Here is a 17,727-nt window from a genome sequence, read left to right as displayed (position 1 = left end):
AGTGAGCATGCAGTCTATTTGCAAACATCAAAATAAGTCAGAAATGTCACTGAATGTAACACGATGGCAAAACAACACTAAAGAGCGCATGCTCTTTGCTGCACACATGCTGCATCCGCCTTCTTTTTGTTTGGATCTGGGAGTCTTCTCGAAAACTACCTGTTTCAAAGACCCGCTTTTAAATTAACTCAGGAAAACTCTGCAAAACCTTTTAGAAGAGGCTTATGGCAGAGAGGATTTGAAACACAGAGGCACCCCAGAACTGACAGCCTTCCCCAGGAATGTCACATCCGCATCCTGGAAGCAATCTCCTGCCACAGACCCCACGCTGCTCAGGGGGCAGCAGTCCTTGTCGTCGCAGCCCTAACATCTGCATCAGCATCTGCTTTTTTGGGAGGCTTTGCCACTCTGTGCATTGCTGCTGGCAGAGGTTCGCTTGCTGTGGCTCAGCCAGCTGACAGCGTCCACAGCCGCCCCGCAGACACAGCAGGGAACGCAGCGCCCGCTGCCCCCAGCATCCTGCCAGCAGGTCGGCCACGGACAGGACTTTCACATCAGCATATTTTCCAAAAGACCGCAGCTAGAGTGCTTACAAAGAAGGGGTTGTTCTTGCAGAGAAGCAATTTCCTAAAGAATCCACTTCCTCATTAAAACACCAGAAAGGTGGAAGGTTTTCCTGAAGCTGGCACTGAGGGTGGAGCTGTGACATGAAGATAATTACTGGAAGTAATGGGCAAAACTGCCAAATGTGACTGCAGCAGAACTGCCAGAACATTTTTCCTTCTTAATTGCAGCCAAAACCCACAGGTGACTTTAAAGAAATGAAAAGTGTGAGGAAGAGTGTGGAGTGACCGGGAAATACTGCTCCAAATGCATAAGCACTTTGCTTTAGCACAATCTAAAGGACTCGTCTATGAAATGCTGCCTCAGCCCTTGGTATTAGGGACAACTGCCAACTAATGTTAGTTAGGGTGGCCTGGGGATGGGTGGGATCGAGGCAGGCACATTCCCCTTGCCTCAGGGGCCCCATCTCTGCTGACCTCTCTGCCTGGCTCAGGATGCAGGGCAGCTCCTGTTCCCAGAGCCAGCAGAGCTCTGGGGCACATGGTTCTGAGTCTCCAGCAGGCAACCGCAGTCTACAGGAGGCTCAAAAATGTGAGCTGATGAAAAAAAAAAAAAAAAGAAAAAAAGACGGTTCATAAATATTTATAAACTGTTATTGAAACTGAATCTGATGAGCTAAACTCTGCTCTCATCAACTCTGTTGGACCCCACATCTCATTTTTCACTCTCTCCTACAATGCAATGATTCTCACCCCCAAGAGCAGAGTTGCCCTGGGAGATCCAGTCTGTGTCATAGGAGATGGACAGAAGAGGGAAAAGTCCAGATGGCTTTTGTCTGCATCCCTTTCGCTTTTCTGTTTCTCTCTTACTTTTTCCCGAAGCAAGGATCTCTCCGCTCTCCTGTCCCAGCACCCAGTGCAGCCCTTTCTGCCAGAGTTTGAGAGAGCTGGAGTGCAGGGGTTGGAGCAGGCTGTGATGAAGAGGAGGAAGAGAAGGCCCAGCCTGTTTCGGAAGAGCAGAAATGCAGATCTACCACCATAAAGTTAGGAGCTATCTAACAAATAATATTAGGGACGCTTCTCAGACAGACAGTAGATACCTGGTTACAGCTGGAAATAAGAGGGGTTCTAGGTATTTCCAAAACTTATTTCTCATATTTGTTCAGTCCAAGAAATTGTTCCAGTCCCTAGGTTTATCTGCTAATTGTGGGGGAAAATATAAAGAGCTCAGTAAGATCACAATTCACAAATGCAGCTGCTAGAGATCTTACTCCTTTCCCTCTCTTGTACTGAGTTACCTTCCAGCTTATCATATCTTCATCCTTGCATTCCTTCCCCAGATTAAAGATTCTTTGACAAACTCAGGAATATTCTGCAAAGAATCACTCAGCAGTACTTGATTTCAGAAGTATGGGCAAAGCAGAAACAACTTCAGAAACAATCAAGTTCTCAGAATAGAACTCTGCTTGCTGCTGATATACAGGCGTGCCACACGCTACATTTATTTGCCCGCAGTACTTCGCAACAAAGAGTTAGTTCTCTGTGTGATTACAAGCAGCAGATAGGCAAGGAACATTAATCACAACATCACCATTTCCAAAAACATTTTCTACTTCTGACTCCCCAGACCGAGATATTTTTGAGGTAGAGCGAAATACCAGGTTTGCATACCATGAGCACCTCCCTCCTCCTGGAATAAGGAAGAAAAGAAAGCTGGAGGCGAGAGACTAAAAATTAAATCAGCACATCTGAAAACTGAGGCCAAACTGACTTGCTGAAGGCCGTATCTAATCAGTCATTAGTAGAGCAAGGACTGCAAATCTGGTTTCCTCGGTCCCAGTTTCATGCTCTAATTCCTACCTCCAACAAATTGCTTTATAATAATCATAAGACCTTGCTGATTAGTGATGTATGCAGATAAAGAAATCTCTCCAAGGTTATTTGAAGGAAAATACTTGTTAGGATGGCAAAAGGAAGGTTGCAGGGAGAGAACTGTGCAAATGGAAAATGCACAGTGTGTACTGAGGGCAACGTTCCTCTAAATACTAATTCAGGAGCGATGGGAGATGTAACAGTAGTGGTCAGCTTTACTATTTACTGGTCTTCCTTGAAGAAAAATGTTGTAAAATTGTCTGATAAGGTTGCAGTGATACAAAAGTTTAGGGAAATCAAGACAGCATAATTCTATCCTGAAGTCTGTTAGGTGAGATCAGCCCTAGACAGGATGCTGACCTCATCCTGCTGCCCCATGGTAACTATCACCACTGCTTTGTTCTCATTCAGGATTGTAAAGCAAAATAATCAATGACTGTACTTATCTTGCTGTAAACAAACACTGTCAGAGAAGACAAAACCTGAAAAGGGAACTGACCATGGCTACACATGCACTTGTAAGCAATGGCAGAGAATGAGGTGGAGAAGAACAGGATACGATTTAGGCAAAGCAAATAATTTTATCCGGCTATCCAGCTGACTGCAGCACATTAGCAGGGAAAATACACAGAATATATGCTTAATAAAAGAGATCTCAATAAAAGAGATCTCAACTTTATTCACCAAGTATGTCAAAGCTCTCATTTTCTTCCTTCTTTCTTCCAAGTAGTATGTGATTTCTTTTCTTGGCAAGCCAAAATGAGTGTCGATATGAGTCTGAAGATATCTGAAGGTCACAGTTGAAAGGCAATCAATGCAAAGTGACCCTTGGAACAAAAATCTGATCCAGAATATCCCAGCCATAATATAAATTGTTTATCATGAATGAAGTGACGATAAGACTTTATCTCATTTTCAAAGTGTTGTTCTTTGTGAAAGAAATATTTGAGGAAATAAAAAACCAAATAACTGATCACCAGCATATTCTTTTTAGAATAAATCAGATCTAAAAAGCTTGTAGGAATCTGCATTTCATAGCTCTAGCTCTGTGTTTAGAAGAAACGCAACAGTCTTTCGCATCTGGGCAGCTTCTTTTGCATTGCAGTAGATTATCTGGTCACAGGAACCAGAGGTGTAAGACTGAAAGGTATGCTGCAGGATTGGAGGCTTAGGTTAAATAGGTTGAGCAGGTTCAGTAAAAACAGAGAAGGAGACATGACAAAGTGATTCCTGCTTGAGGTCCCCCACAGTTATGACAAGAACACAGTATGTTTTGACTCTAGGAAAGACAGCTACTCCTTTATGGTTTGGGTAGGAACAAAAGTACTGCTCCCCACTAGTTTAGTATGACCTCATTGTCATTGCCTTTAAAAGATGTAGTAACTGGTCACAGTTTCCTCCTTCCCAGTAAACACACTGAAGCACTACCATTACAACATTATTGAATTTTCATGCATTCATACACATTATTTGAAGAGTTAACAGGGAATATGTAAGTTCTTATCCACATTTCCTGTGAGACAGCACAGATGAGAATGGCGCTTCACTGTACAACATGATTCTTGGAAGAACAGGAACCACCACTGATAACGTACACCAAGGTGGGGAGAAACTGAGCTTACGAAGGAGGGCTCCTCTTCTCACAGTTTGGTGAGAAGAGCACAAGAGGAGAAGGATTCTGGACAGACCAAAGGCTGAGAGTCAGCCACCAAGGAAGAGCCCCAAGGGCAGCTTTTAGGCAGCGTCCTCACACAGAGGAAGCCATGATCAGTGAAGAACAATGCTACCTCCTGTTGTTTGATTCTCTTCACTGGGGAAAGCAAAGCTTTACATTCTTCTAAGATAAACAGGACTGCATCAGAACAACATAGGCTCTATTCTCTACCTGTTTTCCTGACAGCTAACTGTGGGGCTGCTGGTTGGCAAACCACTTGGATCAAAGACTGGGAACAAATATTTTCATATCTTCATGCAGCAATGTTATCACTGAAAATAATCAAAAACCGCTCCCCACCTTCCTTCCCCACCAGGGAAGGTTTTGCATCATGCCTTTCCTGCACTGAGTCAAAAGGCAGCAGTAATCTCTTCTCTGTAAATTTCCAACAGAAACTAACAACATAAGTCAACAAAAGAAGCCAGATACCGTTAAAAAAAAAAAGAGAGAGAATGAAGCTCCGAGAATGTTTAAGCCAATTTGGATGAGAAAATTAGATGCAAGTATCACGACAGTTCTGACTTTTTCTTCTAATCAGCCTTGCTGCCATCTTGTTGTTTGCTTAGGGCAGATCCACGTGGGGTGAATTAAGCAGTCTGCAATCATTATTCCAGCCCAGCTTCCTTCCTGAACTCTCAAATGTGAAATAAAATGAGCCTGGTGAATAAGCACACTAAAATGTGTGTGATATGAAATATTTCTTCGAACCCTGTTTGGAAAACTATCACCCCTGTGGATTAATAGATTAAGACAGCCCTGACATGGCTGCTGTGCTACTGATAACTTCATTTTGGTTGAGGTATATGAGTATATACCCATATATTTTTATGGATATGAAGTAAATAATCAGGCAGCTTGTGAAGGGAGGGGTGAAAGTGACTGCCACCCTATTTACCAGTTGATTTCCAGGAGAAGAAGTTTAGCTGTCTGTCATCTACTTCACAAGGATGTTCAAGAAAAAATCAGTGTAGGCCTCTGCAGAAGGGCAGAGACTCATGGGAGCTGGCATTAACTCCCACACTCACAACCTTCCCAGCCAGCATTCATGTTCTCTCATTCCTCAAGTTCTGATGGTTGAACAAGGCACTATCACAGATAGTGCTTTATCACCAAGCAAATGGGCATCTTACACATATCATCACACTCACCGATGAGACCTCTACTTGAGCCAGCTCTTCCCCAGGCTGAACAATCCAGGCTTTCTCTGCTTCTCCTCATACGAGGATCATTGCGGTAGCCCTTTGTCAGAATCTCCAGTACATCCATGTCTCTCTTACACTGGGAGACCAAAACTGGACACAGCACTCCAGGTGCGGCCTCATCACTGCTGAATAGAGATGAGGGATCACCTCTCTTGACCTGCTAGCTATACCTTGCCTAATGCAGCCCAGAACACCATCAACCTTCTTAGAAGCAGGGGAATGTTGCTGGCTCATGTCCAACTTGGTATTCACCAGGACCCCTAAGTCTTTTCCTGCAGAGTCACTTTCCATTTGGGTGCCCCCAGCATGTACTGGTGCCTGGGGTTGCTCCTCCCCTGGCACAGAACTTAGCAATTCTTCTTGTTGCACTCCATGACATCCTTGTCAGCCCGTCTCCATGCAAAGAAGATGGAGCCAGGCTCTTGCACACAGCGATGCACAGTGCTGGGACAAAGAGCAGTGGGCACGACTTGGAGCACAAGGAACCTCAGGAAGCACTTCCTTATTGTGCAGGTGACAGAGCACTGGCACAGGCTGCCCAGAGGCTGTGGGGTCTCCTTGCTGGAAATCTTCAGAAACCGCCTGGATGTGGGCCTGGGCACCCTGCTCTGGTGGCCCTGCTGGTTGGAGCAGAGGCCCTCCAGAGGTCCCTCCCAGCCTTGACCATTCTGTGATTCTGTGACAACAGCAAAATACCTCTCTTCAAGCACACACATTTCAATGCAAGCAGCCAAAACAAAGAAGCTGTGCTCAGATTTCCTTGCTGCAAGTCATCATTGGCACAACCGACAGCACCCTCATCTGCTACCCGCTCCCCCTGCTTGCTCAGGCAGAGCCTGGCCACCCCTGGTGCTGGTGTGTGTCTGTATCACTTTATATCATGTAAACAACACATAAAACAATGTCTCACAAGATTGGTTCTCCCGTAGCTTTTTCTCCAGCAAGATTAGGAGACGGCATTTGAATTGAATATCAGCAAACCACCTGAACGCATGGGACGTGCAAGCCTATATTACTTATATTAAATATGTAATGTGATCATCCGCACTCTGTGGAGCCTGCTGAGATCCTGTGAAGATCCTGGATGAGGAAGAAGACTGCTGCAATAAAATCTTATAGTTAGTATTTTACATCATGAATGTGGCACAGCACTGACAGCACAACCTGGAAACAGTTGTGGAAGATGTTTGCGGTAAGAACAATACGTATTTGAAATAAATGCTGGAAGAATAACACTGATCTTATAACAATAGCTGACAATGTTTTAAGCTGAGGGTGGCATTACTGGGGAAGCACCGTACGTTGTTTCCTGAGATCATACAAATGTTTCCAATATGACAAAACATAACCGTGCGAAAATCAGAAGTTCACTTGCAGTGTTCCTCTGGTCTAAGAGCAGTTTTTGCCTGTAATTTGAAGCCTTGTCTGCTTCTTTTTATGCAGCTAGAAAGTCACAGTGGTTTGATTGGAGTTGATCTGGTTGCTAAACAACCAAGAATTGATCTCTGGATTTCAGCCGTGTGTCCACTGAACAGAGAACTTGCTACCTTTCTGTCGGAAAGGTCAGGCCTGTGTATTCAAGGACTTCAAATGGAATTTGAAGGAAAAAAATGTTCCTTCTGTGGGCCGTAAATTCCCATAAAGTGCCATCAGGCTGAATTCTGCCCTGTTAGACATCTGAATTCCTGTAATATGTCATTTGGTGCTACGATGACATGGATCCCTCTGCTTACTGTGTGCCCCATCTAGCCTTTACTGTGAGGCTTTAGATTGTGCAGAGATGTCCAGGCTTTCTGGATGCTGGGAGAGCTAGGTAAAGCAGAGCTGCCTGAGCTGTGAGGCATCTGGAATCCCAGGCAACTACACAAAAAAGTCTCAAATTCTGACAAAATAAAAATACCACCTGGGAGTGGAAGATATCTCCAAGAAACCTGAAGTCATGGTAATTCCAGCAAGACATCCCTTTCTGGCAAGGGATGGAAAACCTCCGACCCACAGGCTGGAAAGAGATGGTCAGAATTACTTGTCTATACACAATAACGTGCTTTCTGCTGCGTTTTTTTTTTTCAGAGCAGTTCTTCAGGAGATGGGCAGGGAGGCAGCTGCGGGCTGTAAGAGCTATTCTGGCAGCAGAAGGAGCATACAGCTGCCTGCCGAGCCCAGGGCTGGAAGCAGCTGCCGGCAGAGGGGCTGCGCTGCATCCTGCTCCCTGCCCTCTGCTGGAGAAAGCTGACGGTGGGGGAAGGAAAACTCGCTGCGTTTTAACGCCTTCTGTGTGCAGTATCAAAACTGTCATCAAAAGATAGAAAGCCAACAACGTCTGTGAAAATGGGACAGTTCCTGAGGGAAGTGATACTTTAAAAAAAAAAAAAACCCTAAGGTCCAAGATCCACTTTTAATTTTAAAAAACTCTCTCTGCTTAAATGCATCTGTTGCCTTTGTCCTACTTGAAGTATTTAACTACTGCCTCAGTTATCACTGACCCAAGAGTTTATGCAGTCTGCTCTGGAACACCTGGTGGATACCTGCTGCATACTCATGATACCTACTCTAGAGACTATTAAAGAAGTCCAAAAATCTGATACAGTAAATTATACTTCTTAAAATGTTGCAATTTATATTTTATGTATATATACATCATCATTTTAAGATGTTAAGTCAGCACTGTGCAAAGTAATACTAGCAATGCTCACACTGTGAAGGAAGACCAGAGAGAACTGCTGTGGATACCTCTTAAATTTTTTTGCTTTGAAAGTTTGGGACCAATTCCTAGCTTACATACTTTTTCATGGCTTTTACTTATGTGAAATGGATTTCTTTAAAAGCAGCCTGAGCAATGCACACAACTGGAACTGAAATCAGCTCCAGGTTTGAAATCAATCCCAGTCACTGGCAAAAATGAAACTATGCTCTGCCTGCCAAAACATTCAGTCTTCCTCTTTTCCTTTCAACTGCTACCAAGCATAATCAGGTTTAATAGAGATCTGAAATATACAAGCCATAAAAAACATGCACACTGTACAGCATACAAACCACTACCAACAGTCAGTATGGGAGAGCAATCAGTAACTCAATGGTAGCTTTCATTATTAATCAAGAGCCGAACACATCTGCACAGTGATATTTTGCTCTGTACTGTCTCTTTTCTTCCCCAAAAGGATATTTTTTTGAAAAGAGATGTCCAAAGGTATCAATTCCCTGAGTAGAAAGAACTGAAACTACTTTCAGTTCCAGTTACGTTTAGTGCTGGCCTCAGTGCCCACCCAGACCCAGAGTTTTCCATTCTTGCACTCTCCCTTTTCTCCACAGAGGATCCATGGAGTATGAAGCCATGTTGGGGATGTTATTATCCACACCATTTCAGACATCCTATATCCCTTTCTACACCTTACCAAGTGCTAATGGTCTTGTACAAACCTCACCCACAACCACCCTCTGTCTTATGGGTGCAGTGGGACCACTCTGTGAAGGCAGGACTTCATGAAGGAGAAAAGAAATTGTACCCATGGCTCACACAGAATATGTCTTTATTTTTTATCTACCTGACTGAAAAAACAGAGGGAAAACTCAAGTCTGCGCAGTGGCTTCATGCTCCTTACACTTTCTGAGGTCCTTGGAGTGCCAGGCAGGAGGTGCCACTGCTGTGAGTGGCAGAGGAGAGGTGTGCTGGAAGGGCTCTGCTCATCGCCTCTGCTCATGGCTGGAGGACATCGGCAGCTCTCTCACTGCTTTCCCCAAGAGTGCTGTGGTGAGATCGCAGAGAGCTTTAATCCCTCTTTTCTGCTTTAATCTCTACAGGGAATGTCTTTGAGAGGGAACCACTTAAGGCCAGAGAATTAGCTAGACACCATCCGCTTTTCACCTGAGCTGTGTATTTCTGTCATCGGGTAATTACACTATGTGTGAAATTGTGAGCTTCATTTACAAGTATTTAACCACACAGCTTTACTGGTCTCTTCAAATAACTATCCAATTGAATTTCCTAGACCTTTTCTTAAAGAAATGTGTGTGTATGTGTGTGTGTGTGTGTATCCACATACAGAAAGGACTGCAAACTTCAGGTTTTTGAGCTCCAAGGGCTAATTAACAAAGTCAAACAGTTTGCCTGTATTCCAGAGTGTGAACCTATCACATCAGAGTGCTCCAGTCCCTGGCAAGACTATACAGGTTGTTAGTAAGGCATTCCTCTCCATAAATACCACAGAATTCCAGCAGTTCTCTGTAATCACATCACGTTTTCAGTTGACGCTCACTGTATGGCTGAGATATCCCCAAATACATGCATGCTCTTTGCAGATACACATTTTGCTAACATAGCGTGATGCAAAATCAACTGGTTTTACATACCGTGTGATTTTCAAAGTCGTAATGTAGATAAAGCAAAAGCAGGCTTCACTGGAGCACTTATCAGTGCGCTTCTCACTAAGGACTGTTCTGTGACAAACATCTTACGCCTACGTTAACAAATCCTGTGGTGCAATAGGAGCAACTCTGTAAAGCAAAGCGATTGGTGTTGGGAACCTAGAGTCATCAGTGTAAAGGCTTCAGAGGTTTTATTTAGGACAGTCTCAGTCTTGTTCCTGTGGGCTGAATGGCCGTCATTGGCTGGAGCACACCGGAGTGCCCCTTGACACAGACTTCAGGAAACAATTTAACTTTAATTTGAAAGAGAACTGAGTTTGTGTGCTCTAAGACCGCCTGCTGATATGGACCAAAACAAGGTAAGTGAGGACAGCTGGAAGACTTGCTTCCAAAGCACGCTCCAAGTCTAACTAAAACCCTACAGACTACACTCCATCCACAGAATGCCAGAATAATTTTGCAAAGAAAACAGATTCAGCCTTTTTCCCAGAGAAAGTTCTGTGCTGGTCTGCAGCACGCTCAGCAAGCTTAGCAAGGGCACGGAGACATTTTGATGCCCTCTGAGAAGTTTCAGCTGGTTCCAGGGAATGTCCAGTGGCTAAATACCTGATTAAGTGTGGGTGGACTTTCATGGATTACAAAAGGTAAATTATCTGGAAATGCATGAAGGCGAGAGCTAATTAGCACAATGCAACTTCCACCAGAGCACTAAAGATGTGCAGGGTTCATGATCACTGTGTGAACCTCCTTCGTGGAGAATCCCTACCTCCCTGCAGTCTCATGCTGCTTTGATGTGTCCCTTGAGGAAGGAGGGGCAGGGAGAAGGCCCTGACACTGATAGCGAAATGCAAGGTGAGAAGCAATGTGGTGGTGTAAGTGAGGGTGTACATCACGACAAACTGAAGCTGCTGGGCAATTTCAGCAAGGAAATTAGAAATTACGGGCAGGGAGGCGTGATGAAATTATCACCAAACCCAGTCAAAACCAGAAGCATCATTTAATGGTCACAAACAGCCAAGCCCTTAGCTCCATTTGCAGTCCCACAGCATTCCATTCAGCAGCACACAGCACCTGGATCCCCCAGCTCACTGCCGTGTGATTCACTGTATGGCTGACGGGCAGCCCCGGCTGCAGGTTCCCACCCCAGCACACACACCTGCTCTGCTCCAGCCACCCGCCTCAGGCAGCCAAACCTACAGGAGAATACCATTTTGTGGGATGATTCTCAGCAAGCTTAGCTGCAAACTGATTGGAGGAGCAGTGACCCAGCTGGCAGCAGCTGCACTGCAAAACCATAATGCTGCTGGCCATGCTGAAGTGTGACATTATTCCCGAGCAGCTGGGTGAAGCAGGCAGACCACGCTTCATTACAGAGCTGACAAGAGACAGCAGTAATTACACAAACACGAGACCTATTACCTGACCATCGCTGTCAGATCCATGTAAGGTGCCATGTGCAGTGAGGCAGTCCATTAATTTCCCATTCCGCCGGCAGCCCAGGTGCACCAGATCTCGGCAGTGAGCGTGGCATGTGTATTTGCAATCTGCAACACGCACGCAGACAAAAAGAAGAAAAACAGAAGTGTTTAGAAATGGAGTTGCTGCAGGCAGAAGCCAGGAGCAAGGCACATCCTGATTTGCTGTGTGACCTCCAGGAAACGGCGCACTGCCTTGTCTGAACCTCCTCATAAAGATAGGTACATATCTCACTGAAGATGGAAATTCACTGGAGCAAAGGTGACAGCCCCGACACGGTCCCAGCGATGCACGTCTCTAGCTGGATCAGGGCTGCCCTGGTACAGTATCGCAAGAAATTTGTGCCATGTACTATTTATTAGCTATTGCAATGCAAGCACATGAGGGGCTGCTCTCAGAAAAAACACACTTCTGATTTTCAGATGCAAGTTTCTACGTAAGTACAACCACTATTACGTAGCTTTATGAATTTTAAGCAAGGTTCTCTTGAGAATGCACGCAGGAATACTGCAAACTGAATGAGGAGTTTATCTGAAACTGTAGTTAACCTGCTAAATCAGAAAGCTGCCTTAGGAACAATTCAAAAATGTCATTTGCAGGCTACCAAAATCAACTGGGATGGCCACTAGAAATGTAAATTCCTAACAGAGGCAGATGGCCTCATCTCTACCAGGAAAGCAGTGGATTCATACTGCTTCAGCATCACAAAGAGATGAATCACTTTAACGGAATTTGGTTCTGAAGCCTTGCTGCATCCACTCTTTTTGTAAGTTGGGCAGAGCTCATTATACCACCTTTGTCTAGCACTGAATGTCACTCTCTATTTTTAGACAATGTCTTAAATTGTTTATAATTTTGCCAAAGAGGAACCACTTGTCCTTAAAGTTTCCATGCTGGGGAACATCATGCTGTTCGGTTTAGGACATTTTGGTTAAAACAATTCAGCCATTTCCAAGAATGACTGTTGGAGGAAATGCTTTGATTTTCCCAAAATAAACTACTCATGCAAATACATATTTTTTTTACAAAGCTTTATACCATTCTGGTTCATAGGAAAAGATGAATTCTGGGTGGGACTTTTTTTTTTGTTCCCATGTCAGCCTTTCAAAAATCTGTTTCCCACATTTTTTTAATAGATTCCCATTACAGCTCTTGAAGGATAAACCCTTCTAGGTTCCCAGTTACAATCAATACTCAGCAGCAGTGTTATAGGGCAAGTCAGCAGAGAGTTTCCTGCAATGCTGTTCGTCTTGGCTATAGACTGGATCTTTAACACAAGATCCTCGCATGGGCGGATCATTCAAAAGTGAAAAAAAATAATGTGGATCAGACATAAACATGTAATCACAGACCTCTGCCTGATACAGAATTTATGCTAAATTCACATCAACAGAAGTTTAAATATATTTTATCTAGCGAAAAGTTTGCTAATACAAAGTCCACCAGCAGAGCGAGTCCATGCTGGATCAGCACTTTGGATCAGATAAGTATAACATTTCTGATCTGATGGAATTAAACCAGACTGACTATCACTACAATATGTCTCAAGTCGCGCTCTTCTTAGGACACCAACAAATCGCTTATAGCTAATTACAGGGCAAGAAAGACCCTGCTGCAGCATTAATCAAAATACTGAGAAAAGGTTCTACCCTGAAGTTGACCAATTTCAACCAAATAGGGTCTAAAAGACCACTATGGTTATGCAAATTTCATTAAAATCCTCACCTTGTTAAAGAAGAGAGACCAAACTAATATTCATGCTTGACTCCTGCCATCACGCAGGTGTCATGCACTGGATCACCAGCCCCTACATGCCTTTTCTTGTCCAGTGAGGAGGCTACAAGGAACACGGCACAAATCTGTCAGAATCCAACAACTTTCTGCGGTCATGCAAACAAACATACTGAGCATGCACCTATTCTGAAGGCTCATTTTCACAAATAATATTAGGAAAAAATCTCCTAGCTAAACAGTGTTCAAAACCAGGATTACTAATTAAGTTAAGAAACATTATCTCTCAGTGCTATTTTGTTTGTCATTTATATTCATTTTAATTTGTTAGTCCATAATGTCATTTGTAAGACAAGCCCATAATTTCCTGCTGGCTGGAATAGGCATAATTGCAAAAAATATGAAAGCTTCATCTCTGAAACTCTCTTGATCATAAACTAGATTTTAATATACTGATTATAAGTTTAATGAGCAAGACAAGAAAAAAAAGACATTTTTTTTTCCCTAGCATGGTAGTATTTACAGCCTTTTTTCCCATTTATCTTAACTTTAAACACATTATTTTACTGCATTCATGGCATGCAACATTTCACAAAGGTCCAGGTAGCATCAAGTTAAGAATAATATCCTCCTTTTTTGGTAATCCTTCATTGGAGTACTCCCAAAATTACCACGAGTTCAAAAATCAGCTACTATCCTGAAAAGGCTGCTTTGATCACCAGATTTTGGGTTGCCATATTATTTCTGCTCAGAAAGCAATCGGAACCAGGTGTTGCTTCCTGACATGGCCTGACACGAATGCAGTCCTTTGAATTGAAATGTGCAGGGGTTTTAACTGGGTACAGCTGATAAAATCACCCGCAGACGTGTAGAAAAGCTAACAGGTTTATTTTACTAATGTTCAGGCTGTCCTGTATGCTTAAGTTATTTACGAAAGTGACATATCACTGCATATTGAACATGTGTAATCATCCTGCATCATTTATAAATGCAAACCGTGTATTTATTAAACATACAAATATTTTAAAAATTGCATTGGAACTACTGAGTCATAGGGTAACACATTATTTATTATTGCATTGCTACCAGAGCCGTAGAAAAAAAACAACTTAGCAAATGTTAAAATTACAAGAAATGAAGACTACTTGTATCCTGCCTTCACAAGGGTGAGCTGTAAGACCTGAACTCATTCATTTCACATGATTGGTCCCTACCTGATGTTTGGGTTCTCTTCATCTGAAACTTGATTTTGGATGACGACTTGTAAATAGCTGTTCCCATGAGTGGCTGTGCCAGGCTGCACAGTGGGAAGCAAGCAGTGGGGCGGGCAGGAAGCTCAATGGCTGCTCCAGCATCAGCCCCGGTAACTGAGCATCACTGGGTCAGGCAGAGGCTCAGCAACAAAGCCTCTCTTTCCTGCTGTGGTCTTCCTCCTTGCCCAGGAAGTGTGCATGTGCACACAAGTTCTGTGACGGCCCAGACAAATTTAACTTTCAAATGGGTATGCAAAATGTATGCCATGCCTGAGTGACACATCAAAAGTTCAAAGCTGAATTTATGTTTATGTTTGTATTACTTATCAGCTCCAATAAGTTGAAGAAGTCTTTACTAGAAAGTTTGAGGAGGGTGTACAGCTTGGTTCTGCTACTGCGTGTGTTGGGAAATTAGACAGTAAAATTATCTTTAATTGACAGCCTGTGGCTTTGTTCCCAGCTATCAGAGGAGAGATTTCTACTGTGATTGCCCTACAGAAATTATGCTTGTAAAGCTTCTTGGAAAAATATTCAAACTACATAAGATGCTTATGGCTTTAGTTCTTAATCCGTTTGCAGCCAGCAGGTCTCATAAGGAAGGAGAAGAAAGATCAGGAGTATTTCTTCTGTGAGATAGAATTCATTATATTTCTACAGTACTTTGACATCTACGTCTCACACTTTGGTTTGGACTTAATATACGTTGCGTTCTTTTTGCTGATGATCAAAAGTCTACATTCTAGTTAGATGCCAAAGTCACCACATAAGTTTCTCTAGATGCTGTGATGGAATGAGAACCCTATTTGGACAAATGGCCTTCAAAAGGGTTGAGTACAGCTTCTTGAGTACAGCTTCTTGAGTACAGATCTGTTGTAACACTGTTCATACATCCGCAATTCCCTTTATTTCTGATTATTTCTTTATTCATTATTGTCACTCACCATCAGTCTGAGATTAAAATGAAGTTCATTTTAACCATTTTCCCAATGAATGATCCATGGGTGATCTTTAAGGCATCGCAATCATTACAGACGAGAGAGGGAATTTCTGACCTCTTTATGGCCATCCTTTTTCCCAAGGGATCTCTGTGCACGTTTACCAGCCGTGGAGCTAGGCAAGGCTCAGATCACAGTGCAGTACAGAAAAGCCCCACATTAGGAACTCCTGTAAAGTTGTATCCATCCACAGTTACTACTTTGCCACATAAGTTCTTTTAATCTACAGTTTCTCTGCAGACTGCTTTCAAAAGATACATGGGACACCGCCATGGCCACTGGCCACCAGGCCCTACGCACATCCCATAGACAGCAATGTTCCCAGGCACTGAAAGACCACAAAACTGGCTTGACTGACTCCCTAGGGCAATGCTCCAAGAAGCCCGCTACTGCAAGAATCTCTAGGAAGACAGTGAAACCATCTTGTTGCTGGAGTGGCACTGGGGGGCTGAATAAGACCAGAAGATGTAACCAGATGGGCCTTCTCCTTCAAGCAGACAAACAGTGCTGCTGGAAAGCAGATGTTCTCTCTCATCCAATTCCTGCTTCACACAGCTGTCACAGCCCACTTGGCAATAGTGGGAGGCAAGCACAAATCTAAACAATACAGCAATTTGAAAGTGCTGGTGCTAAAACTAGGCTTCAAGATTCGGAGTTTAAGCCATTTGTATAATTTTTTTTCCAGCTTTTCTAAAATCCTCATCTTTTGCTGTCACACAGCTGGCAAAAACCATTTGGATTACAATCTTCCATTGGTAAAGAATAAAAAAAATAAACAAACAAAAGCCTCTCAAGCACTCATTCATTGGTACTTCTAATATATTCACACATGTTACTAGTTAAATCTCTAAAACGTTACTTGTAAAACTCTAAAACTGAAGCTAACAATCAAAGGAATATGACTGCAGACAGATAGTTTAACTAGAAGAGTTAAACCAGGATCTGTTTGTAACTTTAAAGAAGCTGTGTCAGTACCAGTCCATGAAAGTTCATCATCCGATACACTACTCTTTATGTTGAGTACTGACTTAATGAACAGGATCATTTTGAACAAATTAAGTCATACTGAAAAACTAAAATAAGGTGAGTTACTGTCTATACCAGCATAATTCTTGATGATATGGGATGTATCGGTAGATAGGAGTAAGTCTTACATTCTGACATAAAGCTAATATAGACATGATACTTGCTCATGTTTAAACATGCTCAGTTTAATTGGCTTCTATGAAGAGAAAAAATTACGTTTATATATGACACTAAAGTTACTTCCAATGTTTTAATGAGTATTTGAAAATTATGGCATTCCTGCAAATTAGTATCTGATACCTTTGTTTGACTTGCACCTTTCTTACTTTAGATCAACAGAAATAACTCTGGATCCTGAGCAGTGAATCAGCATCTCAAGGCTCCTCTTCAAAACAGGAAATTATTAGGAGATACTCAAAGTTTGGTTCCTATCCTGTACTCTCAGCAAGTCAAATCGGGCACTTTGGAAGTTCTTGTGCTTTTGAAACACAAGAAATGTTTGGCACACATTCACGTGAATGTTGCAAGGTCTCCTTACTAACAGTTGTCACTTCCTTGCGGCTGTGAATGTTCTCAACCCCGCACGCTAGCATTGTGCAACCCCAAACATTTACATATACACTGGTTAAAAGTGAATCTGTCAGCCCTGCAGCCCCACCTGTACCTGTCACAGCCCCATCCAGGGTCAGGAACTCTGGGAACAGGACAAACTCCTGCAACCAGTTTGCAGCTACCTACGGTACCCTACAGCCTAGGCCTGCTCGGCCATGTATTTGCATACATTTGGACCTCAGCAGAAGAGGGCTGCATTAACTCTAACAAAACAGTCCTAGAAGCTCACCTGCTTTTTGTCTGTAAAGTGTTTCACCAAGCTAGAGCTTGGCTACTGCAGGAAAAAAAAAAAAAAAAAGCAAAAAGGAAATAAAGAAGATTCAGAATTTTCAGACAACTGTTTACCACCTGGGCAGGCAGTAACCAACCTGACTTTGCCACATCGAGAGGACATTACATCCGTGGAGCAGGAGTCATAGGCCTTTTGGGGAGAAGATATGAAAACTCCAGGGAGGAACAGATGAGCCGTGGAAGCCAGCAACATCCATCAGCCTGGATTTGTTCAATGTCCCTGCAATCTGGGAACACCCAGAGCACATCCCTGATCACATGCACCAGGTAGTAAGTAATCCGGTAGTAAATGAATTCAGGCTCTGGACAGCAATACAGGAAGGAGGGACGGGCATTTTGAACTACACAAACTAAGTCAGAGTTTCTTCAGTTTCTGCCACTATACCCTTACAAACAACGGTGTGGTCTAGCAGGACTGCCATGGCAGGGCATCTCGCCCACGGACTGGCAGCAGACATTGCCATCTAGCTGCGCATTGTGGAACTGGGGTGAGGGAGGCTGCGTGGATGAAGCATCTTCAGGTGGTCACAGGTACTAGGTAAGAGTGCTGGCAGCGGCCACAGAGAAGGCCTCTGACCTCTGAGGGAGGACTGCACACCTTCATGCACGTAAAAACTATGCAAGAGGTAG

The 17,727-nt window shown here is 43.3% G+C and overlaps 1 protein-coding gene across 3 annotated transcripts in view; it reads right to left on the bottom strand.

The window, feature by feature from the left end:
* Positions 1 to 17,727, bottom strand: part of RASSF3 (Ras association domain family member 3) — a 101,512-nt gene that overhangs the window by 61,042 nt on the left and 22,743 nt on the right. For all 3 annotated transcript variants that reach the window (XM_021385074.1, XM_021385077.1, XM_021385078.1), the window contains exon 2: positions 11,133 to 11,257. In XM_021385074.1, the coding sequence (XP_021240749.1) occupies positions 11,133 to 11,257 (125 nt within the window). The remainder of the gene's footprint in view (positions 1 to 11,132; positions 11,258 to 17,727) is intronic.

The sequence above is a fragment of the Numida meleagris genome, chromosome 1, assembly GCF_002078875.1.
Source record: "Numida meleagris isolate 19003 breed g44 Domestic line chromosome 1, NumMel1.0, whole genome shotgun sequence".
Classification (NCBI taxonomy): domain Eukaryota; kingdom Metazoa; phylum Chordata; class Aves; order Galliformes; family Numididae; genus Numida; species Numida meleagris.
Note: the sequence above shows the minus strand (reverse complement) of the source record. Positions and strands in the feature narration are given on the sequence as shown.